This window comes from Hemiscyllium ocellatum, chromosome 3 (assembly GCF_020745735.1).
Source record: "Hemiscyllium ocellatum isolate sHemOce1 chromosome 3, sHemOce1.pat.X.cur, whole genome shotgun sequence".
In the NCBI taxonomy this organism is placed as follows: Eukaryota; Metazoa; Chordata; class Chondrichthyes; order Orectolobiformes; family Hemiscylliidae; genus Hemiscyllium; species Hemiscyllium ocellatum.
The window spans coordinates 92798632-92826303 of record NC_083403.1 but is presented as its reverse complement, the minus strand read 5'-3'; the positions used below and the strand labels follow the sequence as shown (position 1 = coordinate 92826303).

Below are 27672 nucleotides of genomic sequence, written 5' to 3'. Positions count from 1 at the left end.
TAATGGCTACAGTTCTGCAATCTTAATTAACAAAATGGAGTCATTATACATTAGAGATATGATTGTTTATTATCTTAAACCTGCTTTGCTACCTTTGTCTCTTCAGTTCAATCATTACAAGGTGACATTGCAAACCAAGCCACCTCCTGAATTACCTTTCCATGGGTTACATTTTTAATCATTTATTTCTGTGAAGCAAACAATTTGCTGTTGTAATGATCCATGCAACTGACTGCTGATCAGGTAAATTGCATCACAATTCAATAGCTCCCTCTCATGATTTTGGATTCGAGGTCTATGTGTTATGAGGAGTCTGAAAAATGTTTGATAATGAAACTGTGTGATAATGTATGCTTTTCCCCTCAACACTTTAATAGTATGTACTTTAAGCAACAAAATGCTTTATTTAAATAGAAAAGAAAACTTTAAGTCCCTGTTTTTGACTGGTACACTGGTTTAACATTGTTGTTGATTACTTTCCACACTTGTAATGCACAAACATTGAGTGGGCCGCTGTTTGGCTGCAATCTTTAATTTGAACTGTGTGAAACAAAGACTATTCCAAAGAGTGCTATGTGTATATTTTGAATTATTTTAGTTAACGATAACAATATTTAATTTGCTTACTGCTTGGAATCTCCATTGCTGGCTTTTAAATGTAGATGTTGATTTAATTCAAATGTGATTGAAGTTGGTAGACCTTATTTTTTATAAAATGTAAAATTGCTATTATTTTATTTTCATATTTGTGTGATAAATATTATTTTCTAAGTGTTGCATTGAGTTGCTGCGAATCATAGATTGTATTGTGATTTTTGCTCCAAACCTGTTAACTACAGCAGATAATTTTCTCCCTTCACATATTGGCATGTTTTTATATTACCGGTTTATCTGAATGAGATGTATATGCTGTCATTTCTTATATGTTACTGAAAGCGAGAACTTCATCTGCTGCTGTGCGCTCATGCCAGTTCCCTTGATCAAAAATAAGAGGAGTTTGTTTAATATGAATTGTTAGCAGAAGTATCTCCTGTTAAGAGCATTCCATTCCTGACCCTGCCTCCAGCAGTATTTGGACACTTAAAACAATGCACAATTGGCCAGACAGGAGCTGAAACATGAATTCATTCTTCAGTTCGAATGTACAATGGTTGGAAAATCTCTTTCTGATCTGACCTGTCTTCATGATTACTTATAGATGCAGTGATAGACTTTTTACCTTCAACAAGATATTTGTACATGATGACGTTATACTTAAGTTAGCTCCAATAGCATAAGAATTACGCATGAGCAATGTGGTATTGAAAGATTTGAAAAAATTTTATTATACCTCCTGATATCTGCATATATTACAATTACAGATTTACAGTTACAGCCCTATATGGGTTAATTGTGAGTAATTCAATTACAAACATCTGCAAGCTTCCCTCAACATATTGCGCATTAGTTGTTCAACATAATACACCTTAAGACTAATAAACATGTTAACTACTTTTACAGAGTGACATTGTAATGCTGTACAATGGTCTGAGCATCAGACATTAGGCAGGTCTTTCTAAAAACTACCACAGTCATGATTGGCTGTGTAGCTTCCTTCTGCCCTGTATGATAGGACAATCAGAAAAAGTAACCTGGTTTTCTCAGCATGAATGGAAGGAAAAGTAATTGAATGTAAATATAAATTTTTTTGTCATTTTTAGCTCTGACTTCCAACATTAATATTATCTTTTTGACATTTTCTTCAGCTTTGGTAAAGTTCATAATGTTCAAAAGTTTAAACAATTTGGTATCAGCCAAATTTAATATTCACGAGATTCATTTAATCCCTGTCCTTCTTTTTCCCTCCTTGTTCCGGAACTGATGCTGCCTGGATCTACAGTATTGTTTTAAATCTGCACCAAGTTGCTATCAAAGGGTGTTGTCATGAACGTCTGCTCATGGGATTATTTGAGACCAACAGAAAATGCTGTTATTTTGAAATGTCCTTGAATCATAATGACAGTGTAATTGCTGTAAAACATTTATTTCAGAATTAAGGCTGGTGAATGCTCTTGTAAAAGAATACAGAAACTCTTGTGAATATCTGCTGTTATTGTTGCTCAGTTTTTGTTTCTGCAGTCATTAATGTGACTACATCTCTGTCATTGCATATGAAAGCATATTGTATTGTGAAGACAGACACTTAAATAACAATTTTGTTACGTTGATGGATTTAATGTTTCCTTTCACAGAACAAATCCAGATCTATATGTTGTTTAATTGCATGATCACAATGAGGAAAAAAATGTTTAAGACTTCAATCTACAGTTGATGGGTGAAAGTGATGATACCAGCTGGATTTATCACTCAATACCCTGTACACAGTGTCCTACCTCTCTTGAGGGCTAGTGTTGATATGAATTTGCAAAATGCATTATTTTATTGTGGCATTAATTAATTTTCTTATTATAATGAATGTAGTTTTCTTCAGTCTTACATGAAATGATCTTAATTTCCATATCATTGGCTTATTCAGTGACAGTTCACATTATTTAGAGAAGGTTCCTTTTTATTTGTTTGGTTCCTTTTTGATTGTCTCCATTCTCCAGAGGAGTTGCGGTCTAGAACCTTAATTGTTTCAGATGTTGTATCTTGTCCAGGAGTTGTACCTCATGGTTCAGTGATGATGCTGCTCAGGAGGAAGGATAGCCAAGCTTTACTTCATCCTCACTCTCTTCCTCCCATGCACCAAGGAGCATGTTCCATCAAGAACATGATTTTGCTCCATTTCAGCGATGGGGAAAGGAAGCTGGTGTACAGCTCCAACATGCAACCCTGGATAAAACCAGTCAACTCAGTCATTGACCAGGGATCAAACTGTCTCCAGCTTCACTTTTCACTGGCTCAAGTAATCAGATAGGAGGACAGAGAAGTATTATATTTCAGTTTGAATTACAAATGGATCGGGATGTTGGAGCAGCTGGTGTTTTTACTTCTACTGGAGCTTCATACTGTACATGTTTAACTTAAAGTGTAAGCAAGTTATTGATTCAATTTCTTTATATTATTCAATACAAATTTTTTCTTTGTTAGGTATAGATTGTTGGAAGCTTTCATAACTCCTATTCCTACCTTCTGATTTTCAATGAGTTTTTGAATCATGTTGAATTCTGTACTGTGACCTAATAAAGTATGTCTTGAGATACATTCAGTTTATTTCTTCATGACGAATTCTTATTTTATAAGCCTGTATTTGCAGGTTAAAGAACATCAGAGCATGAAGGGGAAACAGAGTAGAGGGGATAGATTTAAGACGTTGAGACTTTTCTTCTCGCGAAAAAAATGCGAACAGATTTGATAGAGATTTTCAAAATCATGAACAGACTGAAGAAACTAATAATGTTCCTACAAAGGAAGCAAATTGAGAGAGTTTAGAATTAAAGCAATGTGCAAATGAATCAAGGGTGATGTGAGAAAACACATTTTCACAGTGACTAGTTAGAAAATGGACTGCACTGCCTGAAAATATAATGGAGGCAGGTTCAAATGAAGCATTTAAAAGGTATTTGATGATTATTTGGATAGTAATGATATGCAGAGATATGGGGAAATGGTAGATATTGGCACAGGAAAATAGAATGTGCAGGTACGATATGCAGAGTGGACTTCCTTCTGTGCTGACTGGAGTATAGGAGGCTCAGGGGTGACCTTATAGAGGTTTATGAAATCATGAGGAGCATAGATATGGTGAATAGCAAAGGTCTTTTCCCTAGGGTAGGGGAGTTCAAAATTAGAGGGCATGTTTTTAAGATGAGAGGAGAAAGATTTAAAAGGGGCCTGCGAGCAACTTTTTCACACGAGGTTGGTTCAAATTTGAAATGAATTATCAAAGGAAGTGGTAGATGCGGGTACCGTTACACATTTGAAAGATATTTGAAAAAGTATATAAATAGGAAAAGTTTAGAGGGATATGGGCCAAACACGGGCAAGTGGGACTAGTTTAGTTTGGATAACTTGTTTGGCATGGCCAGGTTATACTAAAGGGGCCTGCTTTCATGCCATGTACTGTATGATTTTGAGTCAAAATACAATTTCTCTATTACATATTGGAATTGACTATCTATGACTGCTGGAAAATTATATTTTAGAATTTCAAAGGCTGCAGTTAAAAGACGCTTCAGAAATAAGACCAAATGAAAATGATGCATATCACAGGCAATCGAGGTGTTAATTGAATTAATAGTGCTTGACATTTTGCACTGCATTATGTGTCCTTGTCAGAGAATCATTCTTTGCTTCGTATCAGTGAAGGAACTTCAAATTTCTGTTTGAAAGGATCTTCAGAGGGAATTGAATATTCCACAGATCCCTGCTGCTGTAGAAACTGCAGAGGAGTGCAGCTGTATGTCAATCTGCAGAAAAATGTCCCTCCTTTTGCTTGTATCAGGAAGTCAGGCCAGTTTCCAATTGCTCTTGTAGCATGCAAAGCGAGCTTGTGTTTGTTTCCATATAGGGAGTGGGTGATATCAGGGTTTTCTTCTGAGGAGCATGATTCACTCAGTTAGGCTTTGTCGCTCACATGCCCATTGGAATACATTCTCCATTGATTTAGAAACTGGCTCTCATTCTGATATGGTAATATCATTTTCAAATTTGAACACAGGCAATTCTGCCAAACGGGTATGTGCCACTGTTAATATGAGCCACTTCATGCCTTCCTTCATTCAGCCCCATCTCCATATCCTTTGATGTTCCCATCACTGCCATGTATGTATCCAGTTTCAAATACATAAATAGTCTTCATCTAAACTACTGTTTGTGGTGTGCTCCTATTAGTAACTATAATGTCAACACTTCTCCTCTGTCTCTAATTGTGAGCACTAAGCACTGACCCTTTTCCCCCAGGAATCCAGCATAAGTAGCTGCTTACTGAACGGCCTCGGATCAGTATGAGCAACTATACAATGATCCCATGGATCTACTTTGGCACTTACACACTGATCCTCTGGATCCACTCTGAACATCTACACAGTGACACCTTGGATCCACTGTGTGCACCTACAAATTGACCTCATGGGAGCATCTTCACAATGACCCCTTGAATCCATTGTGGCACCTGCACACTGATCCCCACTGGATTCAATGTGACTTCACTCTGACCCCTGCTAGATTGTATGTGTGTGTGTCTTCATACTGACCCACTGTATGCTTTAACACCCACAACCTGAATCTTGTGTGTATCTTCACACTGACCTACTTTATCCAGTTGAGTGCTTTCACAATTAGCTCAGCCTTCATGCACCAACTAGGGAATGGTGTGAGGTAGCAGCAGCAACAAATGATGCTGAAATACCAGTGGAGATGCCATCCGATACCAAAATGGCCCCAATGTAGTGAAATTCAGACTCTACTGTACAATACCAGATGTTAGCCATTCTAATCTCCAGTGAGACTACGTCAATGTACTGGAAACTCTTGGGTCTTTTAACCTCTGGAAGAGAAAAATCATTGCATGATAATTTTTTTTAAAAATTCACTCATGCATCATGGATGTCACTAGCCAGCTTTCATTTATTGCCCAAGCCCAATTTCCCTTGAGGTGGTGGTGATGAGCTGCCTTCTTGAATTGCTACAGCCCGGGTGCTATGGGTTGACCCACAGTGTGCTCCACACCCCCCACCAACCCAACCTCCACTCCCGGCACCTTCCCCTGCAACCGCAGGAAATGTAAAACTTGCGCCCACACCTCCTCCCTCACTTCCCTCCAAGGCCCCAAGGGATCCTTCCATATCCGCCACAAATTCACTCCACACCCCCCACCAACCCAACCTCCACTCCCGGCACCTTCCCCTGCAACCGCAGGAAATGTAAAACTTGCGCCCACACCTCCTCCCTCACTTCCCTCCAAGGCCCCAAGGGATCCTTCCATATCCGCCACAAGTTCACTCCACACCCCCCCACCAACCCAACCTCCACTCCCGGCACCTTCCCCTGCAACCGCAGGAAATGTAAAACTTGCGCCCACACCTCCTCCCTCACTTTCCTCCAAGGCCCCAAGGGATCCTGCCATATCCGCCACAAGTTCACCTGTACCTCCACACACATCATCTATTGCATCCGCTGCACCCGATGTGGCCTCCTCTATATTGGAGAGACGGGCCGCTTACTTGCGGAATGCTTCAGAGAACACCTCAGGGACACCCGGACCAACCAACCCAACCACCCCGTGGCTCAACACTTTAACTCTCCCTCCCACTCCACCGAGGACATGCAGGTCCTTGGACTCCTCCACCGGCAGAACATAACAACACGACGGCTGGAGGAGGAGCGCCTCATCTTCCGCCTGGGAACCCTCCAACCACAAGGAATGAACTCAGATTTCTCCAGTTTCCTCATTTCCCCTCCCCCCACCTTGTCTCAGTCAAATCCCTCGAACTCAGCACCGCCTTCCTAACCTGCAATCTTCTTCCTGACCTCTCCGCCCCCACCCCACTCCGGCCTATCACCCTCACCTTGACCTCCTTCCACCTATCACATCTCCATCGCCCCTCCCCCAAGTCCCTCCTCCCTACCTTTTATCTTAGCCTGCTTGGCACACTCTCCTCATTCCTGATGAAGGGCTTATGCCCGAAACGTCGAATTTCCTGTTCCTAACCTGCTGTGCTTTAACCAGCAACACATTTTCAGCTGTGATCTCCAGCATCTGCAGACCTCATTTTTTACCCACAGTGTGCTTAAGCAGGGAATTCCAATTTTTTTGATCCCAGCATATATTTCCAAGTCAGTATGATGTGTGTGTGGCTTGATGGGGACCTTGCAGATGGTGACATTCCCATATATCTGCTGCCCTTGACCTTCTAGGTGTGGTGTGTTTGGTGTGTGTGGAATTTGTCAAATTTCTGCAGTGCATCTTGTAGATAGTATGAACTGCTGCTACTGAGTGTCAGTGGTGGAGGAGATGGATGCTTGTTGATATGGTGCCGATCAAGTAAACTGCTTTGTCTTGGATGGAATCAAACTTCTTGAGTGTTGTTGGAGCTGCACCCATCCAGGCATGAGTGCAGTATTCCATCACACTCCTGACTTGTGCCTTGTAGATGAGGCTTTGGGGAATCAGGAGGTGAGTTACTCACTGCAGTATTCCCAGCTCTTCTAGCCCCTGTGTTTATGTAGTGAATCCAGTTGAGTTTGTGATCAATGTAACCCCCAGGACGTTGATAGTGGTTGGTTCAGTGATGGCAACACCAATCAATGTCAAGGGCTCTTGATTGTCTCTTACTGGAGATGGTCATAACCTGGCATTTGTGTAGTAAGAATGTAGTAATGTCTCAGCCCTAGCCTGGATATGTTTCAGATCTTGTTGCATTTGAACATGGATTGCAGCATTGAACTTGAAGATTGCTTTAAAAAATAATATGCTGTTAAACCTTTTCATCATGCACACATCCGGAGAGAATTATAAGAATGCCAAATCTCAAAGGGAACAACAATTTATACTGTGTGAGAAGAGGGTAAAGATTAGTTAGCAACGGGACTCTGATTGGTCAATGCCTTGCCATGACAATAAGTTGAAGTAATGTCTTTTCCCCAAGCTTTTGTTTGAGAGAGCATGTTCTTTCCATTCTCTCTGTTTACAGCATGCAGATAAATATGGGCTCTAGTATGCATTAGTGAGCTACACTGACAGCAATCTGGTCAATTTAAAACTGGTTGTTAAGCATAATTCATAAAATAGTCTGGATTATTTAGCAAGTGTTACATAATCGTGAAATCACAACTAATTTCAGGACATTATGCTTTGGATGCATTGGTTAGTTGAGTAAAATCAGTACACTGCCTGTTCCAAACAACCAAACACAACTGTTTGATATATTTCACTAGTCATTGAGGGGTACAGCCTACATACTCGCATTTTAGTAATGCTGACATTTTGTATTTTTGCAATCCTATTCTGATGGGTTACTATTTAAAGTCTCCAGCATTGATTATTTCATTATAAATCACCATCATATCCTGTCCATAGCAGCACCCAGCTCAAATGATTTGTGTGCCATATGTGTGCCAACACCTGATTATCTGAAAAAGAATATTTCTTTCAAAAGTGAGCACAATTTTATGATGCCCAATTTTTATAACAAATCAGAATGAAAAATCTTCAAATTAGTTAAATGTTCAAGAAAGAACTTGTTAAATTAGTCACTTATTGCAAATAAATGGTGTGATACTTTTAATCTTTTTTTTTACAAAGAACACAAAGTCATGTACACTGCAAATCTCTTATCTAGAGAATAATTTGGAAACACACAGGAATAAGAGCCTTGTGATCAAATTGTGCTACTAGCCATTCAACACTTTAAACTGACCATTCATGGAAAAGCATGGACACATTAATAATATTTTTATTTATTATATTCTTCTGGTACAATGAAAAGATGTCAATTTTGAGAATTAAAATAAATAAGTTTTTTTAACAAAGTATATCTGTTTTTGGTTTTTATCGTTGAGAATACCTAAAGGCCACATAATCTAAGATGACATAACCTTGAGGGAACAAGTTAATACTGACTATTTTTCTTATACACAAGACCAAAGCGGTTGAGATGAAGTATTCAATGTCCATATTTTTAAATTCATTTACCAAGAAAACATCATGCTTTTTCTTGATTATTTTTTGAAAATCAGATATTTACAGAGATTTACAGTGCACAAGGTATTCAATGTGGCATGTTTCAACATGAACGGTCACTGATGATCACTTCTGTACAAATTAAAATCTTCAGGGGTTTCCTGTTAAAAGGTTTAGTATACAATATAGTACATACACCCAGAAAAACCAGCAGAAACAAGTTATCAATTGATTTTTTAAGTTGTGGTTTATCTAATTCACAACAACAAAAGGAGGATATAATTTCTGAGGTAATTACTTATTGTGTAACACACCATGGTAGGAAGGTTATCAGCAATTCATCATAAGCACATTTTCTTTTTGGGTATCTCCTAATCTCCCTGGAATTCCAATTGAGAATTATTATTATTGAGCACCATCTACTGGAATAAGGTCATCATGTACCATTTCCTTGTCATGACAAAACAGTGTTAAAAAATAAAAATATTGAATTCCACATTCCAGATTAAAGCCAACATGGATTCATTTAATTGGGTCACTTCCTCTTCTCTGCAATATGCTCCACATCCTAAAAGCGGGCTCTCCTAGTATTTCATGGTCCTTTCACATTTTCTGGAGGTGGCGCCCGTAAAGCTTGTGTGCAGGCAGAGGACTCACAGTATCCAGGAGTCCCTGCACGACCAGGTGGACCAGGGATACCAGGCTGACCACTCTTTCCAGGTAAGCCTCTAGGACCATCACGGCCGTCTCTACCAAAGCTATTTTTCCCGGGTTCCCCTGTAAGGCATGAAAGCAATGAGATGATCAAAATTGCATATAGAATACCAACAGGTTGCTAACCTATTGAACAAAGAATAAAGAAAATTTACAACCCAAGAACAGGCCCTTCAGCCCTCCAAGCCTGTGCCAATCCAAATCCACTGTCAAAACCTATTGTCCAATGCCTAAAGATCTGTATCCCTCTGCTTTCCACCTACTCATGCAGCTGTCCAGATGCACCTTAAATGAATCTACCGTGTTTGCCTCTACTACCTCTGCTGGCAACGCATTCCAGGCACCTAACATCCTCTGTGTGAAGTACTTGCCGTAAATATCTCCCTTAAACCTTTCACCTTGAACTTGTGACCTCTCGTTATTAAATCCTTCACCCTGGGAAAAAGCTTATCTCTATCTTATAGATCTCAATCAGGTCCCCCCTCAATGTCCTTTTTTTCTAATGAAAACAATCCTAACCTACTCAACCTCTCTTCATAGCTTGCACCTTCTGTACCAGGCAACATCCTCATAAACCTTCTCTGCACTCTCTCCGAAGCGTTCACATCATTTTGGTAATGTGGCAACCAAAATTGTACACAATATTCTAAGTTCAGTCGAATCAATGTCTTGTACAATTTTAACATGACCTGCAAGCTCTCATACTCAATACCCTGTCTGATGAAGGCAAGCACACCATATGCCTTCTTGACCACTCTATCCACCTGTGCAGCCACCTTCAGGGTACAATGGTCTTGAACTCCCAGATCTCTCCACTCATCAACTTTTCCCAAGGCTCTTCTGTTTACAGTATAGATTGCTCTAGAATCAGACTTCCCAAAATGCATCACTTCACATTTGGCTGGATTGAACTCCATCTGCCACTTCTCTGTCCAAATCTCCAGTCTAATTATATTCTCCTGTATTTTTTGACAGTCCCCTATGCTACTCCACCAGTCTTCGTATCATCTGCAAACTTACTGATCAGACCAACAATGCCCTCTTCCAGATCATTTATATATATTACAAATAACAGTGGCCCAACACTGATCCCTGTGGAACACCACTGGTCACCTTTCTCCATTTCAAGAAACTCCCTTCAACTACTACTCTCTGTATCCTGTTGCTCAACCAGTTCTTTATTCACCTAGCGTGAATACCCTGCACACCATGTGACTGCATTTTCTCCATTGGTTTACCATGGGGAACCTTATCAAAAGCCTTACTAAAGTCCATGTACATGATATCTTCCTTCATCTATTAACTTAGTCACTTCCTCGAAGAACTCTATTAAGTTGGTAAGGCATGATCTACCCCACACAAAACCATGTTGCCTGTCACTGATAAGCCCATTTGTTTCCAAATATAAATAGATTTTATGCCTCAGTACCTTCTCCAGCAACTTTCAAACTCTTTCAACTGAAGTCAGGCTCGCTGGTCTGTAGTTACCTGGAATATCCCTACTATCCTTCTAGTACAGGGGGACAACATGAGCAACCCTCCAGTCATTTGGCACCTCACCTGTGTTTAAGGATGCTATAAAGGTATCTGTCAGGACCCCAGCTATTTCCTCTCTCACCTCCCTCAGCAACCTGGGATAGATCCCATCTGGTCCTGGAGATCTGTCCACTTTAATATCCTTTAGTCTACCCAACATATCTTCCCTCCTTATGACAACATGATTCAGAGTAAACAAACTTCTATCTCTAATCTCAGCATTCTTCACCTCCCATTCCTCATTGACATTCCATCTAAACTGGTTTCCTTCTTCAATGTTCCTTCACTATTTCCTTTGATGGGAAATCAAGGCTAAGGACCTTGAACCTAGAGCTCATCCATTCCGCTGGAGCACTTTTATCATATGAAGAGTAATGCAGATCTTCTTTCCAACAAGCTGTTGTGGATACCAGGAGACAGCTGAAGCTTTCTAAACAAAGACTGATAGATGTTTAAAAAAAAACAAACAGAGAATGCTGGACAAACTCAGTAGGTCTGGCAGCATCTGGTTAGTGAGACACAGAATTAACATTTCGAGTCTAGTATGACTTTGTCAGAACTCTTGATTTTCAAGGGAAATTACAGATGAGAAATAAATTCTGGTCCACACAGCAAAGCCCACATCCCATGTTAGTAAATAAAAACACATAATTTACATTAAACAGAATAATCCATGCAGAGTGAATTAAACTGTCAAATTAATTCCTTTATTCTATTTGTCAAACTATCACATTGACATTGACCTGCTCCTTTAAATAGACAGGAAGTAGATTCAAAAGGGTTCATAATCTGTGATCCCCTCCCCCTTTATGCTAAACAGACAACGCTGGACATTTTGATATGACTGCACAAGATGGATCCCATTACAAGGGAATGATCTCGCCCAGGTATCTTTAAAACTTTCTTTTTCGTCGAGAAAGAACATTAAAGACAATCACAGAGAACAACTTGTCTTCAAATTCTTACAACAAAACAGAAACTAGTAAAGTGAAGTGACTTGAGATGTTTTCCCATACCTGGTAGACCTTGCTGTCCTGGCAACCCCCTGGGTCCTCTTCCAGGAAATCCTCTATCACCTTTCTCTCCTTGTTCACCTGTATAGAAATTCATGTTGGGTAAGAATATGGACCTAGTGAGGAAACTGTCATTACAGAGAAAATGTACAAGTTTTAAAACAGAACAAGCTTAAAATATGTTTTTATATCTTAGAGTAAGCTAACACCAGGTAGCACTGATAATCTTCATTTGCTTTCTGTAAGCTGACAGAACTAATTGGAGTTAAAAAAGAAATACAATGGAGCACAAGGTAAAGAGGTGGCTACAGCTCAATGACACTATGATCAGGTTTTCAAAACTTGGAGACTACATGAGGAAGGGAAGTCAAGAAAGTTAGATATAGTTCAAAGGAAGTGCAAGAACAAAGCTTGGCAATTATTTCGAGACAACATACATTAGGATGTTCTTGGAGATATCAGTATTACACAATCTACCGCAAGATTTAGCACTTATTCTAAAAAAGCTCTTTGCCAGTCCAAAAATATTCTGTTGCTGATATATTTGAATAGAAATACAATGCTGTAATATGTCAATCTTGCAGAAACATGCCTAGTTAATGTGCTGTTTTCCTCAATCTTACCCTTTTGTCCTTTGTAACCAGTTATACCAGCTGGACCTTTTAGGCCAGTAAGACCACGAGGTCCTGGTTGCCCAGGAAAGCCATTTTCTCCAGCTGGTCCTGGGGGTCCTGGGGGTCCAGGACGTCCTGGCAAACCCATGATACCAGTTTCAGGTCTCCTCAGGCTGGCAGCCAAATGAGCTAAGTGTTCTAAAGGAGAATACAAATTTGTAAGTTACCAAATTCAACAAGATATACAATAACAAGAATTAAAGGCATATCCAATATTTGGCACACAATTTTGTAGCATAATATAATTGTATCACATAGCATTATACAGCTTAGAAAGGCCAGTCAGCCCAGTTGCTCCATGGTCATGCTCTAATGAGCTTCCTCTCATCCCTCTTCATCCAATCAATTCAGTATATTCTTCTAATCTCTTTCCCTCATTTCTAACTAATATCCCTTCAACATAACAATGCTATCCATTTTATCCACTCATGGAGCAGTGGTTTATACTTTATATTGGAATTAGTATACCTAATCTTCTTCAGCATGTAATTTCAAAATCTTAATGCACTTAGATCATACTTCTCAATATAGTGATTCTTTTCTGGTAACAAAACATTATGAGAGTAGAACAACAGTACTTTGTTAGCAATAAAGAGAAACATGCTGTCAAAGATTTCCACTTCATATTCATCAAGGCAAATGCAAGAATGCCAAATTTCAAATAATCACAACAAGCTATTCTCCTTTGTCAAGTTGACTGTGGTTGACCAAGGAGAAAGAAACAAGGACATGAGGATTATCAAGATCCTTGTTAATTCCAAAAAAAGATTCAAGGTTTGAACGTATCATTTTTGTTTACAGGGAATTGGTTGTCACTATAGCTTTTAACGACACTTAGTGAGTTTTGAGAAGATGTGTAGCTCAGGTTGAGGTTTTGGATGTAGGTTCGTTCATTGAGCTTGAAGGTTCATTTTCAGACGTTTCTTCACCATACTAGAGAACATCATCAGTGAGCCTCTGGATGAAGCACTGGTGGTGTAGCCTGTTTTCTATTTAATGTTTGTTTGAGTGTCCTTGGGTTGGTGACACCATTTCCTGTGGTGATGCCATTTCCTGTTCTTTTTCTCAGGGGGTGGTAAATGGGAATCCAAGTTAATTTATTTATTGATAGAGTTCTGCTTCTAGGAATTCTTCTGCGTGTCTCTGTTTGGTTTGTCCTCAGATGGATGTATTGCCCCAATTGAAGTGGTGTCCTTCCTCATCCCTACATAAGGATACTAGTGAGACTGGATCATGTGTTTTTGTGGCTAGTTGATTTCATATATCCTGGTGGCAAATTTTCTGCCTGTCTATCCAATGTAATGTTTGTTACAGTTCTTGCAATGTATTTTGTAAATGGCATTAGTTTTGCTTGTTGTCTGTATTGGGTCTTCCAAATTCATTAGCTTCTGATTTCGTGTGTTGGTGGATTCGCGTTCTGTCATGATGCCAAGGGGTCTGAGTATTCATTTCTGAGAAGCTTTTGATATGAGGGAGAGTGGTTAGAGTTTCTGGATGTGTTTGTCTGCTTTTATGGATTTGTTGCTGAGAAATTGGTGGACTACGTTCATTGGATACTCATTCTTTTTGAATATACTGCATAGGTGATTTTCCTCTGTTCTGCGTAGTTCCTCTGTGCTACAGTGTGGGTGGCTTGTTGAAATAATATTCTAATGCAGCTTTGTTTATGGAAGCTGCGATGATTGCTTCTGTAGTTCAATATTTGGTCCATATGTATTGTTTTCTTGTTGATGCTGGTTTGCAGTTCCCCATTGGCTGTTCGCTCTACTGTGACATCTAGCAAAGATAATATCTTTCCAGTGTTCAGCGAGCAAGCCTTTTAACTACACTCTAAACTACTTATAATGACACTCAGAAGTCTTCAGCAAATGTTGCCCAACTGCATAATCACACCTAACATGAGTGAGTTTGTTTTGGGATTTGAGAGTTTATTTTGAACAACATGGAGCAATAATTTAAAAACATTTTGCTTGGTACAATTGCAACATTTAAGAGGCATTTAGATAGGTATATGAATAGGAAGGGTTTGGAGGGATATGTGCTGGGTGCTGACAGGTGGGACTAGTTTGGGTTGGGATATCTGGTCGGCATGGACGGGTTGGACCAAAGGGTCTGCTTTCATGCTGTACATCTCTATGACTCTATAACTATGATTTGATTACTTGGACATACCTGTCATAGCACTGGCACTGAACTCATACATAATGCTGATTAATTGTGCGGCAGGCAGAACATATTTTGGTAATGATAGCAGACTCCTGTGAGTGGAAAATATGAATTTGGCATTCTTTGCCCTGATCAGTGAAATGTGGAAAGCTATAGTAAAAAATGTCTCTCTTTCAGCAATGTAAGCTAAATATGTAAAGGTTTTGCCGAGATGTTTTCTTTTTTGTAATCTTTTTATTTATTCCTTATTTCTGATATCAACCATCTAATTATACGGAAGATAGTCAGCATGACTTTCTCAGAGGGAGGTCATGCCTAACAAATCTGATGGAATTTTTCAAGGAGGTGAATGGTGGTAGGCAGTTGATGTAGTTTGTATGGATTTCAGCAAGGTCTTTGACAGGTCCCACATGGGAAACTGATAAAGAAGTGGATGGGATCCAAGGTAAGTTTGCAAAATGGATTCAAATTTGGTTTTCTGACAGGAGACAGACAATGGTGTTGGAAGGCTATGTGTGTGACTGGAGCTCAGTCTGCCTTGGCATACCACAAGGATCGGTGTTGGGTTTCTTGTTTGTGATATTCATAAAAAATTTACATGAGAATGTGGGAGAGATGATAAGTAAGCTTGCAGATGACACTGGATGGTTAACAGTGAGAAGGAAAATTTTAGGCTGCATGAGGATATGAATGGGTTGATGAAATGGGCAGATCAATAACCATAATAAATGTGAGGTAATGCACTTTGGAAGAAGTCATAAGAAAAGAGAATACTCAAAGAATAGCAAGACACAAGGAAGCTCGAAGGAACACAGAGATCTTGAGGTACTTAACCGCAGATCCCTGAAGGCAGCAGGAGAGGATAACAGGGTAGTCAAGAGATATCTTTTTTCAGTCGTGGCACAGATTGTAAGAGTAGGGAGATCAACTTAGAGCTGTACAGAACTTTAGTTAGGCCACAGGTCCAGCAATAAGAAGAATGTGATTGTACTGTGGAGTGAGCACAAATGAGGTTCACCTATATATTGTTTCGTATGTAGCATTTCAGCTATCAAGGCAGGGTAGATAATTTCAGGTTGTTTTCTTTGGAACAAACTAGTTTGAGAGGATACCTCATAAAGATGCATAAGATTATAAGGAACATGGATTTGGTGAATAGGAACATTTATTTAAGGATCAATACCAAGGAAGCCTAATTTTTAAGTGAAAGTCAAGACTTTAACGGGGTTTGGGGAAAAGGTTTTTCACTCAGAAGGTGCTAGGCGTCTGGAACACTGCCTGGTATTTGAGGCAAGAAATCTCAAAATCTTTAAAAGGTTAGTTGAGCACTTGGAGTGTCACAATATTCAAAATTATGGGTTTAATGTGGAGAAGTGGGACTAATGTAGATAAAAGTATATTTTTGGCAGTACAGAATTGATCAGCTGATAGGCCTCTTCAGTACAGTATGCATTACATTAGCCTATAGTGTATTTTCACATAAAATTGTACAAGTTGGGCAATATGGATTTGAGAATCACAAGTTTACTTTCATAATATATGGATAACACCATAATGGGAGATTTCATCAAAAAGAGGAGGACTGCACAAACTAAAGGAACATACCCAGCACTGATCCTTGCAGCACACCACTGGTCACAGGCCTCCAGTCTGAACTTTAACCATCTACCACCATCCTCTATCTCCTACAGTCAAGACAATTCTGTATCCAATTGGCTAGCTCTCCTTGGATTCCATGTGATATAATCTTACAGCCAATCTACCATGCAGTAACATGTCAAATGCCTTGTTAAAGTCCATGTAGACAACATCTACCATTCTGCCTTCATCTATCTTCTTGGTCACTTCTTCAAAAAACTCAAATTTATGAGTCATGATTTCTCATGTACAAAGCCATGCCAACTATCCCTGATCAGTCCTTGCCTTTCCAATTCCATGTTGATCCTAGAATCCCCTCCAACAACTTACCCATCAATGGCATTATGATCACAGTCTGTAGTTCCCTGGCTTTTCCTTGCCGCCTTTCTTAAATAATAGCACAAAGTTAAGCAACCTGCAATCTTCCGACATATCATCCATGGCTGTCAAAGATACAACCACCTCTGCGAGGGGCCCCATAATTTCTTCCCTAGCTTCCCACAATATCCTGGGTTACACTTGACCAGATCCTGGAGATTTATCTACCTTTGTGTTTTAAGATCTTCAGCACCTCCTCTGTTGTAATATGGACTCTTTTCAAGACATCTCTATTTAGTTCCCTAGCTTGCATGTATTATCCATGATAAATACTGATGAGAAATATTCATTTAGGATCTCACCCATCTCCTGTGACTCCACACATAGATAACCTTGCTGATCTTTAAGGAACCTAATTCTCTCCAAAGTTAAAAATCACACAACACCAGGTTATAGTCCAACAGGTTTAATTGGAAGCACACTAGCTTTCGGAGCGACGCTCCTTCATCAGGTGATTGTGGAGGGCTCGATCGTAACACAGAATTTATAGCAAAAATTTGCAGTGTGATGTAACTGAAATTATACATTGAAAAATTGACAATTTTTCAATGTATAATTTCAGTTACATCACACTGCAAATTTTTGCTATAAATTCTGTGTTACGATCGAGCCCTCCACAATCACCTGATGAAGGAGCGTCGCTCCAAAAGCTAGTGTGCTTCCAATTAAACCTGTTGGACTATAACCTGGTGTTGTGTGATTTTTAACTTTGTACACCCCAGTCCAACACCGGCATCTCCAAATTATTCTCTCCAGTTACTCTTTTCTCCTTAATATACATGTAGAATCTCTTTGGACTTTCCTTTACCTTATCTACTAAAACTATCTCATGCCCCCATTTTGCCCTCCTGGTTTTCTTCTTAAGTGTACTCTCACACTCCCTATACACCTGAATGAATTCACTTGATCGAACTATTCACACACCCAAGATATGCCTTGTTCGATTTCTTGACCAGAGCCTCAATATCTCGAGTCATCCAGTGTTCCCTCATTCTGCCAGTCTTGCTCTTCACACTAACAGGAACATGTTGTCCCTGAACTCTCATTATCTCACTTTTGAAAGTCTCCCATATGCCAGACATTCCTTTACTTGCAAAAAAGCCTCCCCTGACCAACTTTTGAAATTTCCTGTCTAATATCATCAAAATTGACCTTGCCCCTTCTATCTTTCCTATTGCATCTGTATTCTGGAACCTTGTACTTCCAGTCCTGTCCTCTCTTCAACCATGTTTCTATAATAGCTATGATGGCCCATGTTTAACTAATTTATTGGAAATCTTTGAGGAAGTAACAAATAATGTGGATAGAGAGGAATCCATGGATGTATTATAATTTGATTCCCAGAAGGCAATTAGCCAATGTGCCACATCAAAGATGAATAGATGATTAGTGTAGTGTAGGGTATAACATATTAGCACTCATAGAGGTTTGGTGACCCAGTAGGATACAGAGAACAAATTGTTCATTTTCAGGTTGACAGGATGTAATAAATTAAGGAATTAGTGCTAGGGCCTGAACTACTTACAATTTATCTCAATTTCAATTAAGGGACTATGTTTGCTAATCTTGCTGATGACACCAAGGTAAGTACGAGCAAGTTACTGCATATGCTAGAATCTAAACTGAAAACAACAAATGTTGGAGATCACAGCAGGTCAGACAGCGTCCAGGGAGAGAGAACAAGTTAATGTTTCGAGACCAGATGACTCACCCCAGAAGTGTGGAGGGGACAGCAGTTATGCGATAGTTTGGGGAGGGAGTATGGGGAAGAGTAGTTTAGTATGCTGGTGGAGAAACAATGTTGACAGTTCGGATTAAGTGATTGGAATGTGAGAATGGCAGAACGAGAATGTGTCTCCTGCCAGATTTGAAAGGACAGGGGTCAAGAGTTCAAGGTGAGAGGGGAAAGGTTTAAGGGAGGTATGCATGGAAAGTTCTTTATGCAGAGAGTGGTGGGTGCCTGGAACGTGTTGCCAATGGAGGTGGTAGTGGCAGGCAAGATAGCGTCATTTAAGATGTATCTAGACAGATACATAAATGGGCAGGGAGCAGACAGATACAGATCCTTAGGAAATAGGTGACAGGTTAAGATAGAGGAGCTGGATCAGCGCAGTCTTGGAGGGCCAAAGGGCCCATTCCAGTCCTGTAATTTTCTTTGTTCTTCCTTTGACAGACAGTCCTACTGGGCTGGGGAGAGGGGAGAGAGGACATGATAATAGAATGTAACAAGCTAAAAAAAAGGAAGAAATGGAAGTTTGTTCACAATATGAAGGTGTGGAACTCAACATTAAGTCCAGAAGGCTATAAAGTGCCTAGTCCAAAGATGAGATGGTTGTTCCTCCAGTTTGCAAAGTGATTCACTGCAACACACCGAAGACTGACAAGAGGGCATGCAAGCAGGAAGCTGTGTTAAAATGACCAGCTATGGGAAGGTCGGGGTCATGAATCCACATGGACCAGAGATTTTCTGTAGAGTGGTCCCCCAGTCTGTGTTTGGGTTCTCCATTGTAGAGTAGGCCACATTGGGTGCAGCAAATACAATATACAGGATTGAGGGAGATACAGGTGAAATGCCACTCCACCTGGAAAGACTGTTTAGGCACTTAGATGGTGAGCAGGGAGGAGTGAAGGGGCAGGCATTGCACCTTCTGCGGTTACATGGGAAGGTGCTGGGGTGTGGAATGGATTAGAGTATCCTGAAGGAACTGATCCCTGTAAAATGCAGATGGGGGAGTGAGGGGAAGATGTGTTTGGTGATGGTGTTCTGCTGGAGTTGTCTGAAATGGTAGTGAATGATCCTTCAAATGTGGAGGCTAGTGGGATGAAATGTAAGGGCAAGAGGAATCCTATCGCTATTACGTGTGACGGCAAGGAGCAAGGGCGGAAGCACAGCTGGTAGGTCAGATGCGGTTGATGGTCCTGCCAACCACAGTGGGCGGGAAACCAAGGTTACGGAAAAAACAGGCCATGTCAGCAGCCCTGTTCTAAAAGGCGACATCATCCAAACAAGTATGCTGCAGGCAAAGGAACTGGGAGAATGGGATGGAGTCATTGCAGGATATGGAATTTGGCGATCTGTAGTGAAGGTAGCTGTAAGTAAGAAAGTTGTCAAGAGGACATAAGAAGTCTGCAAAGAGATAATATATCACCTAATCACTTGTTATACCTAAATACTAACAGTTTGTGATTCCACCATACTCCAGTGTTCTGCAATTTCTCTCTATTTGAATAGTATACAGCTTTTCTCTTCTTCCTGCCAAAATGCCAACTTCTTGTCAATGCATATTTTACTTCATCTGCCAAATTTTTGTCTACTCCTTTCATTCATGGAATGTGAGCATCACTGGCTGAGCTAACATTTATTGCTTGTCCGAAACTGCCCTTGAGAAAGTGGTGGTGAGCTGCATTCTTGAACCACTGAAGTCTATTTTCTGTAGGTACATCCAAAACACTCCAGGCAAGTGGAGAGTATTCCATTACACATCTGACTTGTACCTTGGGAATGGTGGATATAGAAACATTGAATCATTACAGTACAGAAAGAGGCCATTTGTGTGCCGACCCGCTGAACAACATTCCATCTAACCTAGCCTCTATTCCTGTCAATCCGCATTAACTATATCTAATCCACCTAGTCTGCCCTTCCCTGGATTCTACAGGGTAATTCAGCACAGCCAACCTACCTAACCTGTACATCATAAGACTGGGGAGGAAATCGGAGCACCAGTGGAAACTCACACAAACACCACAGGGAGAACATGCAAACTCCACACAGACAGTTACCCAAGGTTGGAATCAAACCCAGATCGTTGGCACTGCGAGGCAGCATTGCTAACAACTGTGCCTCCATAATTCTTTAAGGAATCTGGAGGTGTATCATTCACTGCAGGATTCTTAGCTTCTCATCAATTCTTGTAGCCACATTATTTGTATGGCTGGTCTAGTTCTGTTTCTGGTCAATAGCAACCCTCAGGTTGTTGATATTGTTTAGTTATGGTATTGAACATCAAGAGGCAGTGGTTAAATCATCTCTTACTGAAAATGGTAATTGCCTGGTATTTGTCTGGTGAAAATGTTATTTGTTGCTTGTTGACCCAAATCTGGAAAATTGTCTAGATCTTGCTGAGTTTGGACATTGACTGTTTCACTATCTGAGGAATTGCAAAAAGTGCTGAACTTAGTGCAGTCATCAGTGAATTTCCTACCTTTGAGAGGAAAGGTCAATGATGAAGCAGTTGAAGATGGTTGGGCCAAAGTCACCCCCCTGAGGAAATTCTGCAGAGATGTCCTGGAACAGAGATGACTGACATCTGCTATGGACCAGAACAGACCCCCTCAAAACATTTCAAGAAAGTAGGCGGACCCTAACTTTACTAGTTGTTTTATTCGGGTGTAAAGTGGATATTCCAGGAGAGACACAGCTGGCCCAACTACTTAATTTTAAGCAAAACAGAATGTATTTGCAAGATTATCAAATGAAATACAAACAAAAGAGAACAGAATATAGAATAACAACCTATCCAAAAACCCAACAGATTATCCCAAGTTAATGATGCTGTACCAAATTCCTGCACCAATCCCTATAAACACCCCTTGGCAAAAAAGGTAAAATTAAACCCAGGGTCTTATAGAAGAGAGAGATATGGCAGAGAGATTCAACAAGGAACCCTTCTTCCATGGAGCTGTTTCTTTGACCAGTAACCTCAAAACATGGACAAAAAACTGTTTGCTAAAATCAAACCATATTAAACCAGACCAGAGAAAAGAGAGAAAGTGAGGACTGCAGATGCTGGAGATCAGGGCCAAAACGTGTGTGGCTGGAAAAGCACAGCAGGTCAGGCAGCATCTGAGATGAAGAGTTTATGCCCGGAACATCGACTGTCTTGCTTCTCTGATATTGCTTGACCTGTTGTGCCAGACCAGAGAAAGACTGAACTGAGAGAACTGGCCACTCCCCTTTCATTGTACAAGTCTTTTTTTAAAAACTTGAATGCCTTTTGCCTGAGCAGTATCTGTTAGCTATAATCAAATTGGCCCTAAAACCCATCCAAACCAGACACATCGGAACCACCACATTTACGACCCCTCTGAAAAAAACCAAGGACAACTTAATCTTGTTAAAGAGGCAGCATCATCACACCTTGAACAGCCACAAACATATAAAGTAAACAAAGAACTGCGGATGCTGGAGATCTGAAATAAAAGCAGAAATTGCTGGCAAAATTCAACAAGTCTGGAAGCCTCTGTGGGAAGAAAGCAGAATTAACATTTCAAGTGTAGTGACTCTTCATCATAAAATGAAAGGTTAACTCTGCTTTCTTCCCATAGATGCCACCAAAACTGTTGAGGTTTGCTTGCAATTTTTGCTTTTGAACCACAACCATTTTCCTTTGTGCCAGGTATTGATCCAAACAGTAGAGAGCTATCTCCCTGATTCCCACTGTCTTGAATTAGAAAATAGTGCAAATACTGCCATTCTGAATCAAACACAACAAAGAGAAAGTCAGCAGGTCTGGAAGTATGTGTGGAGAAAGAAAAATTGAGTTAACATTTTGAGTCTGAAATGACTCTTCAATTCTAAAGTAGTATCATATCAGACTCAAAATGTTAATGCTACTGAACTGACTACAGACTGGAATCTGTGATGCTGGAGAACTCTGGTAGAAGCTGAGATGGGGGGCACCCATTTCTGGCTGAAAATGCTGTGAATGCTTCAGCCTTATCTTTTGTACTGTTGTGGATATGAATATCTGGGCTCTACCTCCAATGAGTTGTTTAATTGCCCAGCACCATGTGGCAAGACTGCAGAGCTTAGAAGTGATCTTTTGGGTGTGGAATCACTTAGCTCTATCTATGATCTACTATTTACCTTGTTCAACACCTAGGTAAGTCTTTTTGGTAGCTTCACCAGGTTGACTTCTTATGTTTTGTATGTCTGGTACTGCTCCTGGTGGCCTTCTTGCATTCTCCATTGAACTAAGGTTGATCCTCTGGCTAGATAGTAATGCTTGAGTGGGAGACTATGCCAGGCCATGAGTTATGAGGCTGTGTTGAAGTACAATTCTGTTGCTGCGTATGGCCCACAGTGCCAGCCCAGAATTGATGCCCAGCCTTGAGTTGCTAGATCTGTTTGAAGTTTATTCCATTTTCCATGGAATACCAATCTCACCATAATCTATTCTGAGATTATGCTCTCTGGTCCTAGATTCAATCACAGGGGAAGCAATCTTTCCACATCTACCGCATCAAGTCATCTAAAAACTTTTTACGTTTCAAAAGGTCACCTCTGATTCTTCTATATTCCAACACTTACAGGCCCAACCTTCTCAACCTCTCCTCATACATCAATGCCACCAGACCTTGCTTCAGCTTAGTGAACCTCCACTGGAATGTCTTCAATGCTCATATATCTTTATTTATGGGACCAAAAACCACCCTCGATATTCCAGCAGTGGTCTAACAAGTGCCTTATACAGTTTCAGCAAAACTTACCTAACTTTTATACTCCATTCCTTTGAAATAAAGGCCAACATTCCATTTGTTATGGTATGCATTCTGTGTATATTTCAAATTAGTTATGGTACATCATGTTGTGCATATTGCAAGTTATTTATGGTATATTAGCCTGTCTATAGTCTGGGTGAGGTAGGTTGTAAGAAAGGGTTGAAGTGAGGAACCACAGTGGGTTTAACTGGAATTCCACAACTTATTGTGTTTAAAGATCTTGCATTTTATTTCAGAACAGCAGATGATGTAAATACATTTCAATGTGAGAGTGAAGTTCTTACCTTGCATTACTCTCATGCACACTTGTCGAATGTGTTGGTCTGTTGGCTCCTTGCCCTAGGAAGGATCAGTTCAAAAGAAGGATTAGAAAAAAGGCAGAACAAAACTCAAAACTTGAGTAAATGTGATAATGCCTTGAAGCGTGATTAAACCTAAAACTGTATTCATAATTACAGGTGGACCCTGTCTCCCAGGTAGGCCCGGAAGTCCACGATCTCCTTGTAGGCCCTGTGCTCCAATAGCACCACGGGGACCCTGTACACCTGGCAGACCACGAAATCCATCTTTACCGCGAAGTCCAACCTCACCAGGTTTGCCAATCTGATAGATTGAAATGAATAAAAAATCAGTATTAGTGAAGCTTTCAAAGTACAAATTCTACTCTCTTGACAGCAGTCTCGAACCTTTTGTCTGTGTACTTTCGCTATACTGAAATCAGCATCGCCTTACCTTCACTGCGTGATTACTCAGTAATATTTTCCTGATCTCTGTAATCTTTACATTTTTTAAACCAGAGTATGCAACTGTCAAATCACAGTATTAAAAAAAACAGTAAATGCTGTCAATCAGAGATAAAATTGGAACTTGCTGGAAAAGCTCAGCATGCCTGACAGCATCTGTGGAGAGAAATCAAAGTTAATATTTCAGGTTGAGCTGTCTTTCCTCCGTTCTGAGGAAGGATCACTCAACCTGAAAAGTTAACTCTGATTTCTCTCCACAGGTGCTGCTAGACCTGCTGAGCATTTCCAGCAATTTCTATTTTTGTCAAATCACATTGTCATGATCTGTTGGTACTCTTCCACTCTTTTAAGACTTGGATCTGTAATATCACATAACATCAAAGACAATATTTGCTCTATTTGAACTCCCCACAGATATACTGACTGTTTTACATCAGCTGGCTGCAGACTGAACCACTATGTGGTGTTTTTAATCTTTAGCTCACAGAATTGCCAGAATAATTCCAGTATGTAAGGAGGCTATTGGGCTTATCATGTCTCTGCATGCTGTCAGAAGGGACAATTCACCCAGTACTATTTCCTTGCCTTTTCTCCTTAAATCTGCACGTTTTCTTTTCAGATAATGATTAAATTCCCTTTGTCATGTTTCAGTTGAACCTGTCTCCAGCAGGCAGTACATTCAAACTCTTACCACTCAGACAGTGCATTCCAGATCCCAATCACTCAATTGTACCTGCCTCCAACACTGTCAGACAGTGCATTCCAGATCCCAATCACTCAGGTGAACTTGCCTCACCAAACTCTCAGGCAGTATATTCCAAACTCTGACCACTCGAGTGAGCCTGCCTCCAATATACTGTCAGGTGGTGGATTCTAGATCCCAACCACTTGAGTGAACCTGTCTCCACTACACTCTGAGGGACAACTTTCTAGACTCTAACGATTTGACTGAACCTGCCACTATCACATTCTCAGACAGTGCATTTCAGACTCTAATCACTCACAAATGAGAAAGTTTCTTGTCATATCACTGTTGACTCTTTTGTCTATTATTTTAACTCTCTGTCTCCTCAACTGTTAAAAGAAACACTTATAGCCAAATAAACCAAAGAACTGTTGTCCTGGAAATCAGAAACAAAACAGAAATTGTTGCAAAAACTCAGCAGGTCTGCCAGCATGTGTAGAAAAAGCAGAGTTAATGTTATGGTCCAGTGACACTTCCCAAGTCTCTAGGGCTACTGGACCTGAATATTAACTCTGCTTTCTTCCACAGATGTTATTAGACCTGCTGAAGTTTTCCAGCTGTCTCTGGTGTTGCTTATATGCAAATCACTGTTATAAGTAATTTTGTGAACAAAAGTGGTCCAAGAACTAAATACTGTGGGTCAATGTTTCATTTCACTTTGAAAACCTATTCACTTTTCCATAAAGTCATTGTAGTACAGAGACACACATTCAGCCTTTGTATTTGTACTTGCTCTCCATAAAAACTCTTCACCAAGTGCCACTTTGTCACTTTCTCCCCAATTTGCTCTTGAACATTTTGAAGGAACCTGTTGCCAATCAGGACCCAAGGGAAGAATACAGGGTCCTGATGCTCCTTCTGCTTTTGGACTCCTAATTTCATTCCCTCCCCTCCCTGACTCTTCCATAAGACCCCCCAATTCCTTAATCCTTCCCATCAATAAAGTTCAGGAAAATCTTTGGGCTATCTTTCTTCGATACACAATTAATGGAGCTGTATCAATCAGTCAGATGGCCAACTTTGCAGGTTTTTTTTGTAGCAAGGAATCCAATTCCAGTTTGAAATAATCCTGAATGTTAATGGTGCAGTTGCAAGGAGAGTGAATCCTGGGTTGAGCAGCGTGTTTCAAGTGTAACACTGCATCATCTTTAAAGTTACCATTAGCATCAAATGGTCTGAACAAAGGTTAGTCAAGTGATGGATAGACTTAATGCTGCAGTATGGGATCCTTGGTGTTGCAATTTATGGGTTTATTAAGCTGTGAATTGTAATATGATTTAGATCCATGCATGCTGGTAGAGAATAATAAAAGCTTCCTTGATGTAATGGTTTCAAGAGTCCAACATATGAGGCATATTAGAATTTTACAGAGCATGTAAGCAGTTAGTTTTCTTTTTACGGACTGTACCATATTGTGCCAGTTTCTTGAATATATCTCATTCTGAGAGACAGAATTAGAATTCCTAGATGATGGAAACAGGCTATTTGGCCCACACACCAACCCTCTGAAGTGGCAACCAGATTTTTCAAAGAGGCAACCAGATTTGTAATGATAGTAATTGCTTTTGATGTAGTCTACTTGGATTTCAGCAAGACTTTGATCAGGTCTTACATGGGAGAATAATAGCAAAGGGTGGCGATTGAGGGGTGTTTTCTGGCTGCACATGTGTCCAGTGGGGCCCCACAGGGGTCACTGTTAGGCGCCATACTGTTGTGGTCTATATAAATGATTTAGACTGGAGTCTAGGATAGTTGATCAGAAATTTCGCAGACAATACAAAGATCAGTGGGGTGATCACAGAAGGATATATACAAGCTAGACAGATGAGCTGATCAATGGATAATGGAACTTAATCTGGATAAATGTGAAGTGATGCACTTTGGCAAGACAAACAAGACAAAGGAATACAAGATGCACAGTAGGATTCTGAGTATAACCAAAGATGAGAGGGACCTTGGTGTACATGTACATCAGTGCCTTAAGATATCAGGGCAGATAGATAAAGTAGTTAAGAAGGCAGATGGTCTACTTGTCTTTATTAGCCAAGGCATCAAGTTTAAGAGCAGGATGGTTACATTCAATTGTATAAAATGTCTGTTAGGCCACAGCTTTAGAGTATTGTGTCCAGTGCTAGAATCCACATTATAGGAGGGATGTGATAGGATTGGAGGGAGTGCAGAGAATATTTACCAGGATGTTGCCTGGGCTGAAGAGTTTACATTATGAAGAGAAGGTTTCTATGCTGTATCACTCTAAAAATAAATGAGAGCTTGGACAGATTAGGTTGTCTTCCTTAGATCAGAGGAAATTGAGAAGGGACATGACTGAGATCTATAAAATTTTGAGGAGCATAAATTGGGTAGACAGGAAGAAATTTTCCTCTTGCTGGAGAGATCAATCATCAGCGTGTATAGGATTTAGAGTAGGAGGTAGAAAGTTTAGAGAGATGTGAAGAAAACCCTTGTCACTCAGAGTGTGGTGGAAATCTGAAACATGCTGTCTAAAAGGGTGGGTGAAGCAGAAACCCTCACAACATGTAATAATTATTTACATTTGTACTTGTGAGGTCAAGGCATATAAGGCTGTGGGCCAAGTGTTGAAAACATGGTATTAGAATGACTAGGTGGTTGTTTTTGACTGGCATGGATGTGATGGGCCAAAGGGCCTTTTTACTGTGCTGTGGACCTCTACAGATTGTGTAAGAAGCATAATATGTCTAATTGTACTAGTGTCAACTTTGGCATTTAGTATGTGTTGTCCATTTATTTAGGGGTAAATATTTAAAGGATCTAAACGTTTCAGCTCGCCTGATGGCATTCACATCGTATGTCAAGTTGACCATGTGCCTGTATGATTGGGGCCTGCTAACTTTGTTGTTACAGTTACCTCTTCGACTTTTGATGCGTGTGTGTTTGTTAGAGATGGATGTTTGGAAATAGTTTTAATATTAGGCCA

At 40.1% G+C, this 27672-nt stretch overlaps 1 protein-coding gene across 1 annotated transcript in view; it reads right to left on the bottom strand.

Moving 5' to 3' along the window:
• Positions 1 to 8191: 8191 nt before the first annotated feature.
• col9a1b (collagen, type IX, alpha 1b) overlaps positions 8192 to 27672 on the bottom strand; it is a 137560-nt gene continuing 118079 nt past the window's right edge. Inside the window, exons 28-32 of the mRNA XM_060821282.1 lie at positions 23685 to 23831; positions 23513 to 23567; positions 12492 to 12680; positions 11872 to 11949; positions 8192 to 9382 (exon numbers count right to left, since the gene is read on the bottom strand). Coding sequence (XP_060677265.1) covers positions 9198 to 9382; positions 11872 to 11949; positions 12492 to 12680; positions 23513 to 23567; positions 23685 to 23831 — 654 coding nt within the window. The 3' untranslated portion in view covers positions 8192 to 9197. The remainder of the gene's footprint in view (positions 9383 to 11871; positions 11950 to 12491; positions 12681 to 23512; positions 23568 to 23684; positions 23832 to 27672) is intronic.